At 41.2% G+C, this 24,514-nt stretch overlaps 1 protein-coding gene across 1 annotated transcript in view; it reads left to right on the top strand.

Moving 5' to 3' along the window:
• Nucleotides 1-12,567, top strand: part of LOC117555583 (Na(+)/H(+) exchange regulatory cofactor NHE-RF4-like) — a 44,783-nt gene extending 32,216 nt beyond the window's left edge. The window contains 1 exon segment of the mRNA XM_034230499.1: nt 11,836-12,567. Within this exon segment, the coding sequence (XP_034086390.1) occupies nt 11,836-11,868 (33 nt within the window). The 3' untranslated portion in view covers nt 11,869-12,567.
• Nucleotides 12,568-24,514: the final 11,947 nt, after the last annotated feature.

Genomic DNA, 24,514 nt, shown 5'->3' with positions numbered 1-24,514 from the left:
GCAAATGCTCTACCCCGACGGTCGGTTGTTATTGTCAATATTAATATAATAATTATTTATTTTTTAATAGTCACACTCGATTTCGCCGATTTTCTTGTTGCCCCAGCTGGTCCACACCTCTTTTAGCAGAAACAAAGGCTACATTAATGTATTAAATCGATGTTAATCCATGTGTGTGGTTGTGGAATTAACGGACATGACGTTGCGTTGCCAGGCATCAGCTTGGGTTCATGTTAATTTATAAACTCTTCAACTACAACCCTAGTTATATTTAAAAATATTTTAGAAGGCCTCACGAAATACTTTAATGTAAATTAAAATTAAAATGTGAAGGAATGTGTGTATAACAAAATGCATCCGTCATAAACAATACCGGAAACAGACGTAGGCAAGATCCTCAGCTCGGTGATTGGATGTTTTAGCCGCAATGCACGTTGGGATATGGTGTTTATGCGATGTGAAATCTGATAAAAAATAAAATAATACTTTATTCTGAGTGTGCTTGCTTTTCTCTTTGGAAGTCATCACATAACGGCATTGTAATACACGGTTCGGCTGCATTAAATATTACACATCTGCCGTAGTTCTTTATTTATTGAGCCCTGATGAGAAGACTTCTGGACAAACAGGAAGAACTGCCGCCGAAACTGAATATGTGACGTGGATCATAAATATATCCAGTGGCGTTTTTATATGTACAAAAGTGGTGGGGCACAAAAAACTTAGATGTCTATAAGCTTCTGCAGTGAGGTTCATGGCTGGTGAGGCACTGGCACTGACTCTTCAGGTTTACAAATATTATATTTTGACCTAAATCAAAATATAATATTATTTTCAAAAGCTTTTTTTGTCTGATGCTTCAATTAATTTTAAACAAACAGTTCAACAGAAGGATACCCAAAAAATGTAATTTTATCATTTAAATATTGAATTGTTCTCTCTTAGTAAGATCCCATTTTCAATAAAATTGCAGTCTTACCTTGACTTGAAGATGAAGTCCATTTGCCTATCCCTCTGGACGAAATCTCTATTACTTTTTTGTAAAAGTCCTCCTTATGTTCTTGTAGTTTCAAAAGTCTATCATAAATCTAATCTAATCAATAGATTTATGATTCGAAAATTATAAAAGTAGGGTAGACATGTGGATATTATCCGGCTGAACAAAACGTGCATTTATCTAACAGCTTTGTTTCCCACAGACCTTATTTGGAGCTATTTTCTAAAATCCTATGGAGAAATCTCATTGCTTTTTTGTCGAGGGAAGCCATGCGCAGCTTACTTCTGGGTTTTAGGACGCGTCACTGCAGCTCTCTCGTCTCCTCTTCACACACCACACTTTTCGCGGCACACGTACTTACAGCCAATCAGCTCTGAATGATGTGCGATGACGTATGGTGGGGATGGCAGCTCAGTGCCCCTATGGTCATTATTTTTTTGCCACACACATTAAATAGGAAAATATTCTGAGCATGCGCAGTGTAGTTTTTACAGTCACCATTGACTTAGACAGTAAGAGGGAGGGGCAGGATCGGGTTTTGTCCCACATGGCTCTAAATAGCTCAATAGGCACACACTGTAGACACTAATTAGAAGAACACAGACTAAAACAGCAATGTACAGACGAATCAGATGATTAAACATGATCTTAAAATATATTTAATATATTTTTTCATTTTTTCTTTCTTTTTTTTGTAATCATTATTTTTAATACTTTCTGCTGACACTAGGTGGGGCTGCCCCTAATGACCAGTCGCCACTGAATATATCAGCAATTAAACTATGGGCTCAGAACAGTCTCATAATACACACAAGCACACAGAAGGATTCACACTTGTATTTCATGATGCGCAAAAGGATTCACACTTGTATTTCCGGATCCATACTTGTGTTTTTCAATGCACACACAAATGTGTTCCGTTTCATATACATGTAAATAAAATCCAAATACAGAAAAAAGTTTTACATATGTATTTTTGATCCTCACACATTTGTTTTCCGTTTAAATCCTCTGAACCTGCAAACACAAACCGCTTTCTGTGCACGAATTGCTGTGCATTCGTGTTTTTTGAGACTCCCCTGACGCTCACCCGATTCGTACTTGTAATTTTTTCTATCTATAGACAATCAAATATCTCCTCAATTCTAAGCCAATCACATGAGCTCGCCCCCACGAGGCTATGATTTATTGCGTTCATGACGTAGCGCTTCATGTACGCATTTTGCGCTGTCCGGAGCTGACAGGTCCATGGAGCCTGCCTGCAGGCGCTAATCTCAGGACACCTCCACTCTCATTACATTGCCGCTTTCCGAACAGGTAATGCACGCAAATAAAATATTTTTTATTATTATTATTAATAATATAAATAAAGACATCTTGTATTTTAGTTAAACCCGCTATTGTTTAATTGTGTCAACATTGGACCTTGACACCGTCCACATAGCTATAGTGAAATAATATAATCGAAAACATTAAGCCTCTTTGATTTAATAATCGGAGCTGAAACCTCTCTGCCATCTCCTATAACACACACTTCCTTATTTATCTTTGAATAATAATAACGTAAAAATAAAGACGACTGTACTACGGTCCTTCGGTCCTGAGATTAGCGCCTGCAGGCAGGCTCCATGGAGCTGTCAGCTCCGGACAGCGCAAAATGCGTATATGAAGTGCTACGTCATGAACACAAGAAATCATACCCTCCTGGGGGGCGCGCTCATGTGATTGGCTTAGAATGAAGGAGACATCTGATTGGCTATAGATAGAAAAAATTACAAGTATGAATCGGGTGACCGTCAGGGGAGTCTCAAAAAACCCACACACGAATGCACAGCGATCCATGCACAGAAAGCACACAATATACGTCTCCTTGCATTATCAATACTAATTCGGATGACTTTTATATTTGATCCAATTGGTAGATAGGCTGTATTTACACCATAACGGTGCACAGCTGATAGAAAGGGACACCTAGTGGTTAAAGCATGTTATTGAATTTTATTATTATTTTTATTATTAGATATTAATAGGAGACACAGACAGACAAACTAATAAGGCTTTTATTTAAACATTAAAGAATACTTTAGGTTAAGGTCTTCTTTTAAATAAGAAAAAAGCTTTGGGGGTATCTACAGATAAATATTAAGCCTGACAAAGTACTAATATATTGCTTTCCTGCAATGTTAACTACTGTATGTTTAAGCACTTATTTTAACTGATATTATACATATGTATTATACTCTTATAAGATGTATGTAGATAGTATAAGAAATGTGCAGAATACGAGGTATACACACATATTGATAGATGTCTTGTAATGCACTGTTGAGGAACCTGCGACCCAAGTTTTTCATCTCCGACCTTGTCAGGTATTGAATAATCAATAAATAAAGAACACATAATTATTAAATATAAAACACAGAATTTGTGTGATTATACTAAATGATTTACAAATAAACACCACTGCATATTTACAACTGTTACACATGCTGATGTAACGAAAACAATTCCAACTGGGATCAATAAAGTATATCTTATCTTAAGATGATCGATGGCTACTGCCATATTTGCAAAATTTGCCACTGAACCTTGACAAGTGCATGTTTCAGGCTTATCAATTAACAACAGGAGGGGTCACAGTAGGGTGACCTGGGGCCTATACTACGAAGCTGGTTCAACCTAACCTGGATATGTTTGAGTTAGCTGGTTGGCCTAATCCAAAACATACGCGCTCTCGCTAAACTGTACTACGACGCTGGTTATCAAGTGGATCGCTCAAGCCAGCCGTTTCCTATCTAGTTAGGTCACATGAAAGGGGTGGTATTTGGAGCATTCGACCAATCACAAACATGGAGAAGCGTACTGACAGCACAGCGTCATACTTCCTGAATGAAAAGTGAACTATAATATTAGTCAAAAATGAAGAAGTTAAACTTTAAACATCCATGACTTAAACACTTTATCCAGGATAAAAGCCACATAGCTGCACCTGCAAGGTGAATACAGCTGGCAGAAGAAAAAGTGTTTGAATGCGTACATTAACAGGTTTATGATATCACTGCCCCGTCTAAAACACGATTTGACTTTAATTACATTTGTCTCGAGTGTTTCGTCAACTTAATGTGTTGCTTAAAATAATACTTCTGCATACAGTATGTGACACTGTGAGTGTTGCACGGCCAGATACGGCTCAGCTGACTCAGATAAGAAAATATATGATACATTATGAAGTGATATGCCGCGGACTGTAGCCTACTTAATGTTACTCTGATCCGGTTACTTATGTTGTGGCAGATATTTAAGTAAGCTTTCTTAACGCTAATGTTATAATAGTCAGATTGCTCTGAAGATGGGAGGTGATATTCCATTAATGTTCACGTTCACACAGTCGGTGATTTTTGCCAGCCGTCTTTCCTGCGACGGCAGCTTTTCTGTATTTCCTTTCTCCTGTAATATGACTTGATCGCTTTAAACTCCGCACACTGAGCTCTGATTGGTCAGCAGGCAGTGCTTTCACTGAGTTGAGCTCTTAGCCTGCAACCTAACCTGGTCCCGACCAGGTTAGCCGCTAAGCATAAGTTACCATGGAGATCTAGACTGCTAAAAAGAGAACCAGCTTCATAGGACCGGAAAGCCGGAGTTTTCCCTGAATTTAGCCGGCTAAGCGAAAATCCTGCTTCGTAGTATACCCCCCAGGTCCCAACAAACCAAATGTGGGACAAGGAGTATGCTGTATGTGGGGTGCTATTGAGAGGGTATCCCACATTGTCCCACAATGACAGAAAGTGAAGTCAAAATGCAGTAACAATTTCGTATCTCTTAATAAAGAAAAGTAAACTAAGGCTAACCAAGGCAGCAGGCATTATTCACTTCAAGTGTTTAGAAATGCATCTTCCTAATTCAACTAACTAACTAGTGTATTACCTGTAAAATTAGGCACAACATAAATTAATAGATAAAATAAAACCAGAAGTACAAATAAAAACTGGCCAGGAGGGAACAAAAACATAATACATAAAATAAAATAGCTTTCAGTTGTGTCCATCACAGCAACAAAAGGTGCCCCCCCCCCACCTAGAATCACTGGTGTCTTTAACTCTGTCAAACAACTCTCCACAGAGGCAGGGGCAAGCACATCTGTTATTATGGACGCTGCTTTTGTACGACCACATGACATTTTCTTTACTATGTCAGAGTCTGGAAAAATGGTCGGCGCTAGCTTGTTACCAGTCATTTGACCGGTATGAATGGGAGTGTTGCACTGTATGGTAAACACTGGTTATTTCTGCTGCTGTTACCTTGTCTGAGTGGCCATCATTTTTTGGTTTGAGTAGGAATGTCTCCATAGAGTGGGATGTCTCTTTTTGAGCTACACGTTTCTTGTGAGAATCGCATTCTCTGTGTCTTTTGACGTCGTATTCACCGCCATGTGAAAGTGAAAAATTACTCTTGCAAAGATTGCAAAAAACTCTCTGAGAGTCGCCCTGCACTGGCTTCACCCACGGGTAAGTGTCTTCCCAGTCTTTGTTGTATGTGCATCTTCTTTTCTTTGTAGGTGTAGTTTCCTCCATTTTCCATAACCTGCTGCGTCGCCTGCGTTATTGACTGACTTTCGTTGTTGTTGTTTGGTGGGGCCGCGGGGGGGTGTGTGTGAGTGAGTTACTCTCATTGGTTAACACTTGACCAGCACCCGCTGTGTGTTACAGTTTGATTGACAGCAAACACACCCCCGGCCGTGATGATAGCCTTCCCTGCTTTCTCAACAGCCATTGGATAAATCTGATTTTAGAAAAGCGTTTTAGCCTATCAAAATGAAATATGCGACATATCGACGGGGTGGACCCATTCGAATCCAGTTTTGGTCAGTCTGCCGTGGTTCCATCCCTTTTCAAAGTGCTGCGAAGCGGAGAGAATACTTACTTCCGGGTGTAAAATTCTCTAAAGCAACTACTATGAGCTGCTCCGACCCTCGGTCCTGACGGACTCCAAAAGTCTGACATTATACAATCAAACAAATAAATAAACACAAGGATAATGATGTGTTATTGTTGAGTAAATAACAGTTTGTGGTTTAGAAAATAATACAAAATTAGAAGGAAAAAACTATGAAACAATACAGATTTCAGTTTTCTGAGTCCCTACTCTCCCCATAACTGACGGCAACAAAAGTCAGACATTATTCAATTAAAATAAAGAAGTAAACACAATAAGTGTGGCTTGATATTCAGTTAGAAAAAGGTTGATAAACGCTGTGAGAATGGATCTGCGGAGAGCATTTCGCCGCGATCCCAACTCATCTATTACCAACGCTCAGGGAGCTCTATGCAAGTCAATGGGACTCCCTGATAGTTGAAACTCGACGCTAAAGGGCCCCCCCTTGGGTTGGAAAGTAACGACAGGGACCCTGACATAACGTCAACATAGGCCGAGTTGGGAGTGAGAATGTGTTGCATAAACACCATATCCCAACGTGCATTGCGGCTAAAACATCCAATCACCGAGCTGAGGATCTAGCCTACATATGTTTCCGGTATTGTTTATGACGGATGCATTTTGTTATACACACATTCCTTCACATTTTAATTTTAATTTACATTAAAGTATTTTGTGAGGCCTTCTAAAATGTTTTTAAATATAACTAGGGTTGTAGTTGAAGAGTTTGTAAATTAACATGAACCCAAGCTGTTGCCTGGCAACGCAATCGCACCAGTCACGTCCGTTAATTCCACAACCACACACATGGATTAACATCGATTTAATACATTAATGTAGCCTTTGTTTCTGCTAAAAGAGGTGTGGACCAGCTGGGGCAACAAGAAAATCGGCAAAATCGAGTGTGACTATTAAAAAATAAATAATTATTATATTAATATTGACAATAACAACCAACCGTCGGGGTAGAGCATTTGCTTGGTATTTCCGGGTATTTCTCCACTCGTTGGGCCATGTTAACAATACCGTGTAACTGTCACATTTGAAGGGACGAAATCGTGATATCTTCACGTCTCCCAGCGTGGTAAAAGGTAAGAAAGCTACTGGAGACTTCTAGAATTGTGTGAGTAACACTGTGTTTGTAGACTTCTCTGTTTCAGTGTGTGTACTCTGTATCAATGCTCTGTAGTTGATCTGACTGGAATTGTGTTTTTAAAAAACTCAAAACCGCTACAGCATCTGTCAGACAGAAACTTGGGAAAAGTCATTTGACTGAAACCTTAAAAGTGAACTAACTGACTACTAGGGTTAACTTTGATTTAAACATTTGTAGAATACTAAGAGCTTTATTGAGTAGGTGTAACTGTATTAAGGGTTAAACTCATAACTTTATAACTTAGGGTTTAATGTAATTGACTTAAAAGACAATAAGGAATCAGGAGGAAGCCAGTCTAGATTTCCTTTTGAGGGCCACCAGCTGCAGAGTTAACTAATTAAAAGGACGTTGCCCCACAGCTGTGAGAACTCAGCAATCAGGTGTCCATTTTAGGTAGCACTTTCCTGGAGCGTCAGCTTCAGCGTCAGACAGGCTAAGACTGGCAAAGACATTAGAGTCCTGTGGGAGTCAAAGACTGGCAAAGACATTAGAGTCCTGTGGGAGTCAAAGACTGGCAAAGACATTAGAGTCCTGTGGGAGTCACGAGGGAGGCAAAGAGGAGGCAAATCCTACTTTGATTGAGCTAAGTATCGCTGGTGTTTTTTATTTTGTTTCATTTTATTTGGTTGTTTAGCCCCTCATGCTATAATCATGTGTATTTTCTCCATTCCTGTTTATGTGTCTTCTCGCAATTATCACTGGCCCCTGTGTATCTCGTAATCGATATAACCGGCCTGCTCTCGTCTATCCCACATGCTCCACTGAGATCCAACATCTAGTTTCAGGTGGCCTGTGGAACTGCCAGTCAGCTGTTCCTAAGGCTGACTTCATCTCTGGCTACGCCTCCCTGCAGTCTCTGGATTTCCTTGCTCTCACTGAGACGTGGATTACTCCATCCAACACATCCACCCCAGCAGCTCTCTCCACTGCATATTCCTTCTCCCATACACCCAGACCCACTGGCAGAGGAGGTGGCACTGGTCTCCTGCTCTCTCCCAAATGGAGCTTTTCCCTCTTCAAGCTACCTAACTTCACTCCTTCCACCTTTGAATTCCATGCCGTCACAGTAACCCATCCTATACAGTTAACCATTGTTGTTCTCTACCGTCCACCAGGCGCCTTGGGGGACTTCTTGGAGGAATTAGATAATCTCCTCTCACACATCCCTGAAACTGGCCCTCCCGCTGTACTTCTCGGAGACTTCAACCTCCAGACAGGGAAGATAGACGAACTAACATCTCTGTTAACCGCCTTTGCTTTCTCACTGTCTCCGTCCCCACCGACTCATAAAGCTGGCAATGTCCTAGATCTCATATTCTCAAGGAACTGCGCTACTTCTAACCTCTCTGTAAACCCGCTCCACACATCCGATCACTTCTTCATTTCATTCTCTCTATCCCTTTCCAAACATAACAAACTAATCTCTTCTCATCCTGCACTTGTCCACCGTAACCTTCGCTGCCTCTCCCCCTCTACCTTTGCCTCGTCCGTGCTCTCAGCCCTCCCTTCCTCTGACTCGTTCCAACTCCTGCCTCCAAACTCTGCTGCAGAAACTCTCCTCTCTACTCTCATATCCACTCTGGACTCGCTCTGTCCTCTCACATCTCGGCAGGCTCGTCAGTCCCCTCCTGCTCCCTGGCTAAATGATGCACTGCGTGCTAATAGAACCGTCCTTAGGGCAGCAGAGCGGAAATTGTGGAAATCCAAACACCGTGACGACCTCCTAAACTATCAAGCTCTCCTCTCCTCTTTCTCTGCTTCGATCTCTCAGGCAAAAAGCACTTTCTTTCAAGATAAGATCCAATCTTCCTATTCCAATCCTAAAAAACTATTTTCCATCTTCTCCTCCCTCCTGGACCCCCCCAAAGCCCCTTCCCCCTCCTCACTTCTGTCAAGCGACTTTGTTACCCACTTTGAAAAAAAGGTTGATGATATTCGCTCTTCTTTTTCTGACTCACCTTTACTCACCGCTGGGTCACCAGACCCTCCTTCCACCAACACACTTACCTCCTTTTCCCCTCTCTCCAAGTGAGGTTCTTACCCTCATTACCTCTGCCCGCCCTACCACCTGTCCTCTGGACCCTATCCCTTCAAACCTCCTTCAGACTATCGCTCCTGATATTCTATCGTTTCTCACCCATTTCATCAACACTTCTCTAACTTCTGGTCACTTTCCAAACAGTCTCAAGGAGGCAAGAGTAAACCCTCTCCTAAAGAAACCCACTCTCAACCCGTCTGATGTTATAAACTACAGGCCTGTCTCTCTCCTCCCGTTCCTGTCTAAATCACTTGAACGCGCTGTCTTTAAACAACTCTCCTGTTATCTCAATCAGAACAACCTTCTGGATCCGCACCAGTCTGGTTTCAAGGCAGGTCACTCCACAGAAACTGCTCTCATTGCTGTCACGGAGGAACTGCACACTGCCAAAACTGCATCCCTCTCCTCTGTCATCATCCTGTTGCACCTGTCTGCTGCATTCGACACGGTGAATCATCAGATCCTCCTTCGCACTCTCCAAAAACTTGGAGTTTCAGGCTCTGCACTTTCCCTCCTCACCTCATACCTGAAAGACCGTACCTACAGGGTGACTTGGAGAGGGTCCGAGTCCGACCCTTGTCAATTAACTACAGGGGTCCCTCAGGGCTCTGTTTTTGGTCCCCTCCTCTTCTCCCTGTACACAAACTCGCTCGGATCAGTCATTAGCCCGCATGGTTTTTCTTACCACTGCTACGCTGATGACACCCAATTAATTCTGTCCTTTCCCCGCTCAGAGACCCAGGTCATCGCACGCATCTCTGCTTGTCTAGCTGACATCTCTCAGTGGATGTATGCTCATCACCTCAAACTCAACCTTGACAAGACTGAGCTGCTCTTCCTTCCGGGAAAAGATTGTCCCACTCTTGATCTAACAATCAACATCGGCACCTCAGTTGTTTCCCCGACTCAGACTGCAAGGAATCTGGGTGTGACCCTAGATAACAAACTGTCCTTCACTGCAAACATCGCTGCTACAACCCGTTGCTGCAGATACACGCTTTACAACATCAGGAAGATACGTCCCCAGCTGACACAGAAAGCGACTCAGGTTCTGGTCCAGGCTCTCGTCATCTCACGCCTAGACTACTGCAACTCCCTCCTGGCTGGTCTACCTGCATGTGCCATCCGACCTCTGCAGCTCATCCAGAATGCAGCGGCTCGTCTGGTCTTCAACCTTCCTAAATTTTCCCACACTACTCCGCTCCTACGCTCGCTTCACTGGCTTCCGGTAACTGCTAGAATCCACTTCAAGACACTGGTACTTGCTTACCATGCTGCGAATGGATCTGGCCCTTCGTACATCCAGGACATGGTTAAACCGTACACCCCAGCGCGTGCACTACGCTCTGCATCAGCCAAACGACTCGCTGCGCCCTCGCTGCGAGGGGGACCCAAGTTCCCAACGGCGAAAACACGTGGGTTTGCTATCCTGGCTCCAGGATGGTGGAATGAGCTCCCCATTGACATCAGGACGGCAGATAGCTTGCACATCTTCCGGCGCAAACTGAAAACTCATCTCTTTCGACTCCACTTCGAGCGATAGAACTATTAACGAAGCACTTTTATACTAATAAAGGACTGGCTTTTCTAAAGCCAGTTGAGTAGCACTTGAAATGTTTTTGCTCTATGAAACCTGATGTACTTATATGATTCTGTTTTCTTCAAGTTGTATTTTGTTGGTCGAACGCACTTATTGTAAGTCGCTTTGGATAAAAGCGTCAGCTAAATGCAATGTAATGTAATGTAATGTAATGTAAATCATCACATGTTCACGTCTTGCCGTGATATCGGGTTGAATCATGTGTCTCTGAGCCACAGCAGACTGATTCAGAGCGGGTCATTCTGCTGTTGGCTCTGGACTGATTCAGAGCGGGTCATTCTGCTGTTGGTTCTGGACTGATTCAGAGCGGGTCATTCTGCTGTTGGTTCTGGACTGATTCAGAGCGGGTCATTCTGCTGTTGGTTCTGGACTGATTCCGAGCGGGTCATTCTGCTGTTGGTTCTGGACTGATTCCGAGCGGGTCATTCTGCTGTTGGTTCTGGACTGATTCAGAGCGGGTCATTCTGCTGTTGGTTCTGGACTGATTCAGAGCGGGTCATTCTGCTGTTGGTTCTGGACTGATTCAGAGCGGGTCACTCTACTGTTGGTTTTGGACTGGTGTTGCTTGTGTTGGTGGATAAAGCTGCTCTGTGTTCGGAGTCGCTGTGACGCTGTCACTTCTGTTCCCTGATCTCTGCGTCACCGACCGATTTGATATTCGTGAGACAGAAACAAATAAATAAACAAAACTTTATTACAGCCGCGGCCGAAAAATCAGGAAGCAACGTTACTACGCTATAATCTATTATGTTCTGTCCCTGCATCAATGCAGAATCGTCCACGTCCGCATCGCGATGCATCGTAGAAACGATTAATTTCAACACCCCTAGTTTGCAGCCAGCTTAGCAATTTAGTCAAAACATGTATAAGTGCCAAAACACATTTCTCTGCGGCAACATTAAAGGCATCGTAACCCTTCTCCTTAGAAACCCTTTAATTTCCTTTTAAGCATTTCAGTTTAAAATACGTATAATAATAATATTACATTTAATTGTATATCGCTTTTCAAAACACGTATTTTGTATAAAATTTACAACAGATGTTTTTTTAATACTAATTAGTGTCATATATATATATTCTGAATAAATGTCCCTCTTTTTTGTGTTTTTCAGCTGCCAGAGAGAACAAGTGATGTTTTCTTGTGATGGGAATGCATGGAACAACTATGACCTCAGGAGACAGGAAGAAGAGCTTCTGACATTGTTCTAATTTTCTCCTGGGACCGGTGTTGGGCCCATGTTTTTATGATAATGACATTGCATGAATTGATTTCTTAATCCTCTGAAGTCCAAATGTACTTTTTGATTTATATACTTTTGTTAATTATAAGCAATGGTCATGTTTTTGAGTGAAGACTACTGCATGATGTAAGCTGTGAACCTTCTTTAAAATAATGAGCATGATATATGGTAAATGGATTGGCATTTATTAAACGACCACTCGAAGCACTTTACAACACTAGCCAGCATTTACCCATTCACACACACACACACACACACACACACACACACACACACACACACACACACACACACACACACACACACACACACACTCTCAGGGAGCAGTTTGGGTTCAGTGTCGGCCCAAGGACACTTCAAAACTCTACCTCCTGAGCCACAGCCGCCAATAGCTAATGAATAAATATGTGTATTGTATTGTCTGTCATGGTCTTCATTTGATATGATTTGCTGTAATGGTGCTGGAAAGGTTTGATTTTATATCATTGTCACTATCCAGGGCCCAGAGCCTTGAACAAAGCACATGTTAGTCCTGACATGGCCCCATGTAGAGAAATAAATAAATATAACATTAGAAAGAAGAAAATAAAAGATTATGATGGCGCTATGGAGAGACTTTGATTGGTAGATTTTTTTTTTTTTTTCATGCAACAGCGCATGTGGGTATTGTGTTGGCATTGAAGTTTTGGGCTGAGAAAACGTTTTCAGGAAACAGCACCACGATATGGGTAAAATCAATGTGATTTAACAACTTTAAATTAAGATCACTTTTTGATAAAATACAGAAATGTGCACAAAACTCAGAAAACATAATTGTTGGTTAAAAGATTTATTTATTTTTTATTATAAACTGTTTATATAAACAATTATTACTTTGAGGCATCATGGTTGCTACGCTCATATAATCATATAGTAAAGTAAAGGAACCACACGAGGATCAGGAGAGACGAATGTACACAATGACAAGAAAAGCAATATGCAATATTTATTTACATGATGTCACTGAAAGCATGCCCTAATTACCATTAACTGCATGCTGGCCATTCCTATTCTTTATTTTGTATTTTTGAAAAAAGGGGGGAAAAGAAATGACTTTTTTCTGCCGATGGACAGTCAAAAGATATAGGATTAAATCTTTAAGGTTTAGACTTTTCAGCAAATATATATTTTAAAGTAGATGCAAACTCATCAGGTATGAAAAAGGTGACAAGGACCCGGCGGTTCTAGACCAATTTGACTGGGGGGGGCCAGGCTGGGGCCAGTTATTTTCTGAGGGGGGCACACTAAATGCAGGACGAAAAAGACAAAGACAGTATGAAGTAATTGCGCATAAGAAAATAATGCAATACAGTTATTGGTATTTTTTTCTGTGCACATATTTATTTCAGATACTTATAGTTACAGAGCCAATCCTGTCAATTCATCACACGTGAAAAATGTGACTTGTTGAAAACCCAACCCCAGAAGGGGGGTCTGGGAGGATTCTCCCCCAGGAGATTTTTAGAAATACTAACATTTAAACTACGCATTCTGGTACTCTCTGAGAAGAAAATAAATAAATATATTACTACCCTACATATGAATAATATTGATGCCATTGTTTGTGTTTCACTTTGTTCTGACAGCTGAACTTGCTGCTCCACACAGAGAGAAGAGCAAAGAGGAGATTAAATGTAGATTAAATTGTGGGTAAGGGTAGATAGCTCCCATTGTTCTGTGACCTGTCAATCATCAAACCGGGGGTCATATTTGATCATGTGTTCATTTTTATCTGAAGTTGTACCCATGGATGTATAAAGAATACAGCAACAATCTTGATTCTGATCTTCTGCCAGAAGACTCGAAAAAACATTAGCAAAGATGTTTTATTGAGAAGATGATCACTACGTGACAGAAGTTTTCAAAACCGTTTATGTTCCCCGGTACTTCCAGTCCAACGCCTACTGCATGCACAGCGTTAGCAAATCGGGCCTTCAAACGCGACCCACCAGTTGAGAACCACTGCTCTAATGGGTCCGACTAGAATGACAAATAGCGTTAGTTCCGCCTATTCCGTCAGCCAAGAAATAATTTAACCCTCCTATTGACTTAGTTTTCCCCCCCTTACTTTGGTGTCCTTGGTCAAATTTGACCTGTCCTGTTTTAACTGCTATTACATTAACACAAAAACCATTAATCATCACCAAATTTCAAATTGTAAATATTGTATTAGACTACTGGTATACATGAAAAAGTGCAGTAAATATATACAAAGAATAGACACTGAACATGTATTGCGTGTGCCAGGTGTGATCCATGTGGGGGGATGGGCACATACAAGCGGGAAATATATCAAATTGTTCTGTGTGTGTGTGTCAGGTGTGATTCACATGGGGGGATTGGGTACATAAGGGGGAGGGACACATCTAGAGTGTGTGTGTGTGTGTGTGTGTGTGTGTGTGTGTGTGTGTGTGTGTGTGTGTGTGTGTGTGTGTGTGTGTGTGTGTGTGTGTGTGTGTGTGTGTGTGTGTGTGTGTGTGTGTGTGTGTGTGTGTGTGTGTGTTTTATCTGATCCGGATGGTTACTAATTCCATTTCTTACCGGGAACACCATGGGTGTTACAAAGTTCACTAAATCATCCAAAATGCAATGACAGTGGTGGTCAGCAATTGTATATGTTCAAATGTCTACTGTGAAGGATATCATAAAGCAGGGCTAAACGCTAACTTTTAAAAGCAGTTGCCAGGCTGGCAACCAGGCATCAGCTTTTGGTTTCCAGAATTGAAAATACGGTTGCCATTTTTAGTCACCTTATATTTTAAATAATTACGATACTATACAGTTATACATCAACTTAATAATGAAAATGTGACACAAAATAATTTTCAAATGCTTTACAATAAGTAATTAACACAATTATTTGAAACCTAAGTGGTAGTAAACTTGTCCACCCTCAATTGCTATACAAAATACCAGTAGTGCAGCTGTTGTCATGTTCTTCACAGATCCCTCACAAATGAATTGAGCAAGTCACTAGTTTCTTGGTCATCCGTTGTCTCCCTTTCAAATTTGGGTTTTCTTGACCTTTGTGCTGACCCCCACCATAGATCCATTGGCCCTTCAGCATTAAAGTATTGGATTGGCCAGACTAATAAATGTCTAATGTTAAATAAATTAAAACCATTCACAGTTAAGAATTAGATATTAATTATTAATGCTGTCAGCAATCAGTTGAATCACTTTGATCATTCGTTTGAGATGTTGACGGGTTGGCCGAACTTTTTACCCCACAGTCAAACAACTTAATTTGCTTCGCCATTTTTTGTAAAACAAACACACGGCGCACCCAAGCCCCCAGGAAGTGCGCCGGAGTCTGATGAGGATATTCGTGCTGGTCAAACGGCGGTACTACACTTCCTTCAGGTTGCTGGGCCCAGAAACACTTTTTCCCATTGACTTACATTGGGAAAGAGTGGTCTGTAACTCGTTGGATAATTTTTTTTAAACTAAATAAACTACCCAGTATGAACGTTTGTATAGCCCTTATTAAAAACATTCGTTCCTCAAGTTGTAAAAATGTGCTAATAACGTTATTCTGAGAGTTATTTCCCTCTGCATTATGAACGCGCATCTAACCCATGGGACCGCGCCGCCCGGCACGTTCATGTTACGTGTTCAGTACTACATGAGTTTCTCGTTACCCATGGATGCACAATAACAACGGACCCACATCGCATTACTGCCATCCCACGGAGCTGTAATAATGGATATATTGCACATGTTTGCTGTAATTCATCATTTGTAAAATATGATACTACATGGGCTGTATGATGTAAATCTTGTATTAAATAAAGTTAATATTACCGACGTAGATTAACGTTCCTGTAGCTTCTTATTGCACTTGCAATTGTTTTAGTTACTTGTGGGCTACTTAACATGAATAATCACAGTTACTATCCATCACATTTCAAAAAGAAATAGGCTATTGTTATTTTAACTCCACCACAGTAATCCATCATCAGCTTTACTTTTTAGATAAAGTTTTAACTCACAATTGATCATAACAGGCTTCAACATATACATTTGTATATATTACCAAGTGGTTTCATGTACAACCCACACAAGTATCATGCTAAATGAAACTCTGTTGCTTGGATATCACTAGATCCTGATGTCAGCGTAATATAAAAGTACATAACGATTGATGTGTAACTTAGCATAATTTACTAGCTAGCCGCTAGCTGCTAACTGCCGCCTCGTTAATATAAATCCAGTACCATGCTGTCATGAATGCGCGGTTCTGTTACGTGTACGCAAATTCACGTGCTTAATGTGAAAGAGCCTTTTGGGCAGCGTGGTTAAAGTTGCGCATGCTCTATGAGTGCACATACGGGTACTTCTCAGGCATGCCGGGTAATCTGTGACGTTTCGCTCTCTCAAAAGTGGGGCCATTTTGTCATCATGCGCCATTGAGCAACTCTCATAGGAATGAATGAGGCCCCGCCTCCCACGCTGTATCCAGTTCTTATTATACATCCATGGGAGCACCGCGCACGTGAGTAAACGTGCATCGCTTTCTGGCTCCGTAATCACACCAATGCACGTGCAACTTAAGTATCAGGTTCCGACTGGTCACAACAATAATTAAATATCACTCTTAATACAACAAATAATTAACATTTATCTATTTTGGGGTGCACATTTAGCTGTCCTTATTTCTTTATGTTAAAAACTGGTTTCCACTGATGGCAACCAAAGGCCAAGAAGTGGTTGACATTTTTTCTGAATGGTTGCCAATGGCAACCTGGCAACCATTACTGTCGAGCCCTGTCATAAAGCCTTAATGCAAACAAATGTAAATCAAAAAAGTTATGATAAACATTATCGTGTTTAACGGCGAGGGATGCGTTGAAATACGTTCAAACAGTCGGTGATTTTTGCCGGTGTTGCAGTATAACTTGAGTCATGACAACTGGCGACATTCTATTATTTTCGTCATAGGAATCCGGGGCGTGTACATTGAGGACCCATTGTTGACTTACCAGGAAATAAACATGTCGATCGCCTCGTTTGTCGTTTATGTTCATCTTTTGCTATACCTGCCTTCCTACGATCACTTTGATGCACATTCAGTACTCGTATGTGAGGTTGTGGGTGAGAGGTGGATATTGTAACGCTTACAGGGAGGTATCGAACATTACAAAGTAGGTGACTGTGTGGATGCCTGTTCAAAACATAGCAAACTTGAGTAAATCATTTAAATTATATATTTGTGTCCGACTTTCATTTGTACATCGTTCTTAATGTGATGTATAGTAGCTTTGATAGCTGTCCATACCTTCAGACAGCCTAAAAGTAAAACACAAGTTGTTTACTCACAGCCCGAACGCTCATCGAGATGACTGGATCACTCATGACAAGTTGTGATCAGCTCCGATTAAATTGTGATATAAATTCTGTAGCTATTCTCCAGGGAGCACGTTTTTTTAATAAAATACCTGTATCCCTCTCATCACAACAAGACTCTACACTGTGCAGGAAAAACAATTAGGCTACATGACAATAACCTTGATGCATGGGAATGAAACACACAAACTATCTTCCGTGGCTATACTGATGTCACAGTAACGGTCAACCACAGAAAAGTAAGTCCAGTGGCACAAGTTGAATACATATAAAACATTTGTACATTGTTCTTAATGTGATCTGTATAGTAGCTTTGATAGCTGTCCATACCTTCAGACAGCCTAAAAGTAAAACACAAGTTGTTTATTCGCAGCCCGAAAGCAGCAACGAGATGACTGGATCATCTGCAGTGTTGGGCAAGTTACTTCCAAAATGTAATACAATGACCTATTACTGTCTTTTTTAAGTAATAGCCTACGTTACATTACAATATTACTGTCTCTGAAATGTAATGAGTTACACTACTTTTATATTAGCCTGCTTTTGAGTTACTTTACCAAAAGAGCATCAGGACTGTTTGAGGCATATGATAGCTATGTGATTAACATGATGATTCAGCCTCTATGGAGAGAGACATATGACAAGCATGATCATTTCTGACGTGGAGCTAATCTGAAGTAAACATTGAATACTGCTTTATATTCCTCCATCTTGTGACTGTGTAACTCCCTCTCTTGGATATCAGCATGTGAAGGACACTGTTCAGGAACTAGTTGATGCTCTGTATGTGACGACTACTTCCATTCTGGAGAGGATCACAGATACATGGGTCCTGAGGTTGAAGCTCAAGCCTGTGACGAGTGAGATTGTTCTAACAATTTCCAATAAAGGTTATTCTGAAACATAACTATCACTGATATCTTACCTTCTATAACGGTAATGTAGGCCAAGAAAAACTTTACATTGCATAATATTTAAACTTACATTCAGGCACTATAAATGAAGCCAAAAATATGTCAAGTTGGGGCTTAGCCCACCAAAAAGTGCATAGTTGCAACTTAGGCAGTTAAGCATTTGATATCAGTGGGTCCTAATGGTGCAACACGGAAGGCAGACATAATTGCTTAGACACAGGTGTCACATGAAAGGTAAATGTTCTGGAAAGTTCCTTATACAGCTTCAGCCTTTTTTATCTCATGAAGTCCCTAAGTGACACACCCTGAACAGTCTGGTGGGTCATGGTCCTTGTCATTTGCTTTTGTGTTCCCATAACAACATGTCCAAGATGTCCATGTGCCAGGCTAACACATGTGACAGAACTAGCTACATTTGGAAAGGTTTTTTGTTGCTAAAGTTAACATTCAAGCCATTTAAGAATAAAAATGCTTACATGCCATTTGTTAAACATTAAGCTGTCTTCGGCTCTTTTCGGCTGTAACAAATTTAAATGTCCCCTCTGTGGGACGAATAAAGGTATTCTGATTCTGATTACATTTAACCTGTTGTGGAAACATTTCTTGATTAAATAGATATGAAACAAATGCCATAAATATTGCTGTGACACTGGTGTCACATCGGGACTTTAGCCCTAAACATTCACAGTAAACCCGGAGTGACATATATGCACAATTAGAAATAAGATTATGATCTGGTCAGTTAATTTAGCTGATTCAATTATATTTAGTTAACATATTCTTTATTCTTCAATTCAAAGTATGTTCAAACAAATGTAAACCAAAAAAATTATCCTCGTTAATTAAGTTATAAATAAGGGTTACTTTACCATTGAAGCGCAGATATTTGACACTAGGGGGGGTTACTTGTCAGAAATGTGTTCTACGTGGTCTATTTAGTCTAAATGACGTTCCCCTTAATTTCCCCAAAAGTAGAATCGAATAGATATATTTTCATGGGGCCCAAAATCCCTGGCGGCGACCCTGGCGGGGCTCACACACAGCACATTACACATATTAGACATGTAAGAGTCATTACTGCGGACATTACCCACAGGAGCAAATGCAAATGGCATATGACGACACATCATAATAGGCTTAGATGCCTTATGGCAGGGGTACTCAAATACAAATCTTAAAGGTCCAAAAAATGTTTTTCAATGAGACAAAGGTCCGTTCATTACGGTCATTTAAACCTTTAAACAATTGCAACAAGATTCTTAACACAAGGTTGCAAAAACAAAAATCTGTATGCAGCCGTTTTCATTGTTATTGTGTATGTGCTTGATCCCTCAGTCGCAGTGTAAGAGCTGCACAGTTATGAATAAAGGCAGCTGCACCCTCTTTCATTCAGCATTCCCATTAGTGCTTTATAAATGTCTTGCCCCTTTCTGTATCCACTGAGGTTCGTCAGGCCCAACACATCTTCAACAAACTCCCCCTTTGCCTCATCATAAAAACTCACAAACACCAGCAACTGAGAATTGTCAGTGGTGTCAGTGGACTCACACACAGCTAAGGAAATGCACTGTGCATTTGTTATTCCATCACAAAGCTGATTAATCAAATCACCAGCCAGTATTTATGTTCTTCTGGTTGCTGTGGAATCTGAGAGGGGGATTTGCTTGATTTGACCTGTTATTTTCTCTTTTTGTTTGCATTCAAACATGGTCTTCATCACTTCAGTCATGCATTCTTTTATACTGCAGTTATATGGATACAGTGGAAAGTCCTTACCTACTGGCCTAGTTAAATCAAAGTGGTTACTTTTTTTTGGCTGGGCAGTGTAGTTTTACGCACCGTCTTATTTGACTTTCTCAGGACTTAAAACAGTTTTTTGGGGGCAGACCCCCACAAAAAAAAAAAAATATTTACACACGTACAGTAAGGTCATCATCTTAACAGTTTTGTATGCTCATCCGTGAGCAGAGCATCAAGTCTATTACAGCTGAATGCGGCGATTCTCATTTTGTTCAGCAAAACGCCTCACAAACTTATTAAGATCAAAGCTTTAGTGCGTTTTGAGTCAATGCTGAGTACAACCGCAAATACCTCATTCCTTCAGTACTTGGGTCTGAATGCTTCTCGTTTTGCACCGTCCCGTTGAAATGAAATCGCCGCCAATCATATTTCCACGCTCGCGCCAGGGCCGGGGTTACAAGACGTGCGTCTTGTGCTGCATTCACTTGCACTCGGACATTAGAGACTTTCTCTCATAAATCCCCTAAATAATGAGCCACAACTTTTCTTTCAAAACAAAGCTGCCCACTGGGGTGGCAGCCCCGGTAGGTGAAACTATAGGCTACTAGCTACAGTACAGATGCAACTAGATGAGCTGTTAACTCTCGCTCTGACTTTTATTTTTTTTAAACTCTCGCTCTGACTCAGACAGGTTGAAAGAGACGACACACGCATTTTTCCCACCGGCATTCCGCGAAGACCCGCCCCACTGTGCCTCTGATTCACTGACTGTTGGTGGGGGGGAAAAAAACGCTGACGGGATGCTGAATGTGATTGGACCAATGCGTTGACAGACACACACAGACAGTGGAACAGTCGGACATGCAGAGCGCTGTTTGCAGTGGACATAGCAGAGAATTTTGACTCGTTGTGTTGTGGCGATGTCTCGCAGATAACACAGATAATACAGATAATACATATGAAAAGTATAATTTGCTCAGAGTCCAGAGACAGTTGTGGTTCGGTCCGGACTCGGACCGGAGTCCGGACTTTGAGGATGCCTGCCTTATGGTCTCCATTGTTATAAAACATGTGAAGTTTTGGGCCGTTTGGAGCATATCCACTGAAGTTATAAGAAAACCGTGTTTCATGGCGAGCATTGTGTTTCCATGGCAACGGCATATATGACGACACCCCATAATAGGCTTAGATGCCTTATGGTCTCCATCGTTATAAAACATGTGAAGTTTTGGGCCGTTTGGAGCATATCCACTGAAGTTATAAGAACCGTGTTTCATGGCGAGCATTGTGTTGCCATGGAAACGGCATAGGAGGACACCCAATAATTGGGGTTAAAGTGTGTTGATGGCTGCATCTTTATCAAACCTGTGAAGTTTTGAGCCGTTTGGAGCATTTCGCCTGAAGTTATAAGAAAACCGTGTTTCATGGCGAGCATTGACTTTCCATGGCAAAGGCATATTATGAAATCTCAAAACTGACACGTATAGGTCTTCAGGGCTGGACTGTTAGCACACATGTGGATTTTTAGCACTTTTTGACCATTTACACAGGAGTTATAGCAATATCGTTTTTTATGGTGAGGGATGTGTTGCCATGGCAACAGCTTTTCAGGAAAACTCACAAGACATAAACATGGTGTTTCATGGTGAGTAATCTGTCGCCATGACAACGGCATATGATGACACCCCATAATAGGCTTTCATGTCTTGAGGTCTGCATCAATATCAAACATGTGAAGTTTTGGGCCGTTTGGAGCACGTTCACTAGAGTAATGACAATATCGTGTTTGATGGCGAGCATTATGCTGCCATGGCAACAGGATTTGACGAAATCTCAAAACTGACATGTAGTTATCTTTAGGGCTGGACCGTTGGCACACGTGAAGTTTGACCAGTTTTTAACCATTTCATAGGAGTTAAAGCAATATTGTGTTTTACAGTGAGGGATGCGTTGCCATTGGCTTTTGAGGAAAACTCACTATTGTCATATTGAGGTGTTGAGGGCCGGACCATTAACTGTCATCTGAAGTCATGGGCAATTTGGATGATTTTCCTTTGAGTTAAGACAACATCGTGTTTTATGGCGAGCATTGTGTTCCCATGGCAACGGCATATGAGGACAACCCATAATTGACAGAGCTGTTCAGGGCTGGAGCAATAAGGACAGTCTGAAGTCTGGTGCCGTTTGGACTAGTTTCCTTTGAGCTATGACAACATCGTGTTTTTTGGCGAGCATTCCTTTCCCAAGGCAACAGCATATGGTGAGATCTCAGATTTGACATGGAGCTGTTGAGGCATGGACAGGTGATATACAGGTGAAGTTTGGGGGACGATCGGACCGTGTCCATTGGAGTTACAGCAACATTGTGTTTTATGGTGAGGGATGCATTGCTATGGCAACGGCATTTGGCGAAATCTCAAAACTGACAGGGCTGGACCGTTAGCACACTTGAAGTTTGAGCACTATATAGCAATATTGTGTTTTACATCGAGGGATTCGGGCCCATGTCACTATGCTATCATTTGTATGTGCTTTTCTATGGCCATAGATATGTCTCATAATTATTTGTGTGAAAATACAAATAATTTGTGTGTAAAATGTGATTTGTAAATGTAAAACACCATCCACAAATGCATTTAAAAGATTTGCAAACTCATAAATAAATGTGCGAATATAAAACGGATCTGCAAATACGCAAAAATATCTTCACAAATAAAAAAAAGATCTTTGAATATCTCTTTAACATTTACAACTTTCGATCAGGCATTTGTGAATCCATTTTGTATTTGTCGACCAAAAATGCGCTTGTGGATCTCAAATCTCTGCTTGTGGATCTCACATTTCTGCTTGTGGATCGTCTTTTTACACACACAGCGTTTTGAGACAAACTTTCCGCCGGTCTCAGCTAAAATCTACTCGTGTCACTCGGTTATTTTCGGAAACCACGTGATGGCCTGCTGATGACGACATTTCCGCATGGTTTTCAAAGTAAGAGCATAATGGTTTGTTTAATGCGCTGTTTTTGTATTTTAATGAACAGCGGAACGTTAGATGCATTCTTTATCACCATCATCATGTTATAGTGATACAGATACTTTGTGTTTAGCATATATCGAGCACATTCGTATGCATTGATGTTCATTGATGTTGAAGTACAGGCTACGCCACTTTCGGGTCCCGGGGGTAGCAGCTGGCAGCCCAGAGATAACTCTTTCTTCATTGTTTTTTGTGTATTCAGACAAGCGGTTCAAAGTTACAAAACACTTCACATCTTATTAATCGGCCTAGTTTGTATTTAACGTTATTATGTTTATACTTGTTTCCACACATTTCACAATTTGGGATGAATTAAGTATCTATCTATATCCATCTATCTATCTGTCTATCTGCGGCCCCCGGGCCGCCATTTGCCCATCTCTGATCTGTCTATGCATCTGTCTATCCATCTATCTGTCTATCCATCTATCCATGGTTCATCCATCTTACACAGGTAAGAAAATAAGTCAGTGATGCTAACATGAAGGAAAATAAATATTATAAATATGTAGAACTTAAAATGTATGGCCTTGTTTATCAGTAAGGGTGACAATGTAAGAGATGATTATGATGACATGTGATAGTGTGTAACATTAAGCCCATGACAAAATAAATTAGAAAATGAAGGCTAAAGCTAACACTAGGAGTCAGTGACAATGTGTGCTAGTTAGCAAGCTAAACGATTCATTAAATAATATTGAGATAAAGTAATGTTGACACATTCACTGCAGCAGAGCGTGAGGTGCAGCTCCAACACTGAGCTCTGCTCTGAATACCTGAACACCCCGTACTAACGGCTCCGAGTTCACCCAGACACGTTTGTATCCCTGTAAAAGGCCCAATTCCAAACCACATCCTACCCACTCCCCCTCTGTGATGGAGTGAACTCCATCTGTAATCACACTCGCAGCTAAATGAGGCTCTCTTCTTCCAGATGGAGGGCGTAAAAACAGCAGCAAGCTTTGGAACAAACTCCAGCATGTCGTTGTGTCCCTGGGCAAGACACTTCACCCCAAATTGCTCCTGTGGGGAAGCGTCTAACAAGTAACATGTAATGTAATATGTTTAACAATACATCGTGGTAACCATTAAGTTGTTAACATCTGTATGTCGATATTAAATGTCTATCTTGTTGTGCAGTTTATCAGTAAATGTTTGCAGGAACTATTTGTAAACAGCGTGTTTCCTGACGGACACACAGCGTTCGGTCGGTCAGGTAGTGAAGCAGGTGAAGTCAGGTGATGCAGACTCGCTGTTGGAGGGCTTGATAACCCACTCCCCTTCCACACTCGTTGGTTTGGAACAGCACTTAATGTGGCGGACCCTCCGGACGAACACACAAACGGAGGGGTAGGAGTAGGGAGCAGTTTGGAATTAGCCCTTTATCAAACTCATCATGAAGTGTGGTCTTGTGCTTTGGGAGGTTGCCTCCTTTTTTTTTTAGCTTGAAGAGGAAATAATGGACAAGGTTTGGC

The sequence above is a fragment of the Gymnodraco acuticeps genome, unplaced genomic scaffold (genome assembly GCF_902827175.1).
Source record: "Gymnodraco acuticeps unplaced genomic scaffold, fGymAcu1.1, whole genome shotgun sequence".
NCBI lineage: Eukaryota > Metazoa > Chordata > Actinopteri > Perciformes > Bathydraconidae > Gymnodraco > Gymnodraco acuticeps.
This window is presented reverse-complemented; position numbering and strand designations above follow the sequence as displayed.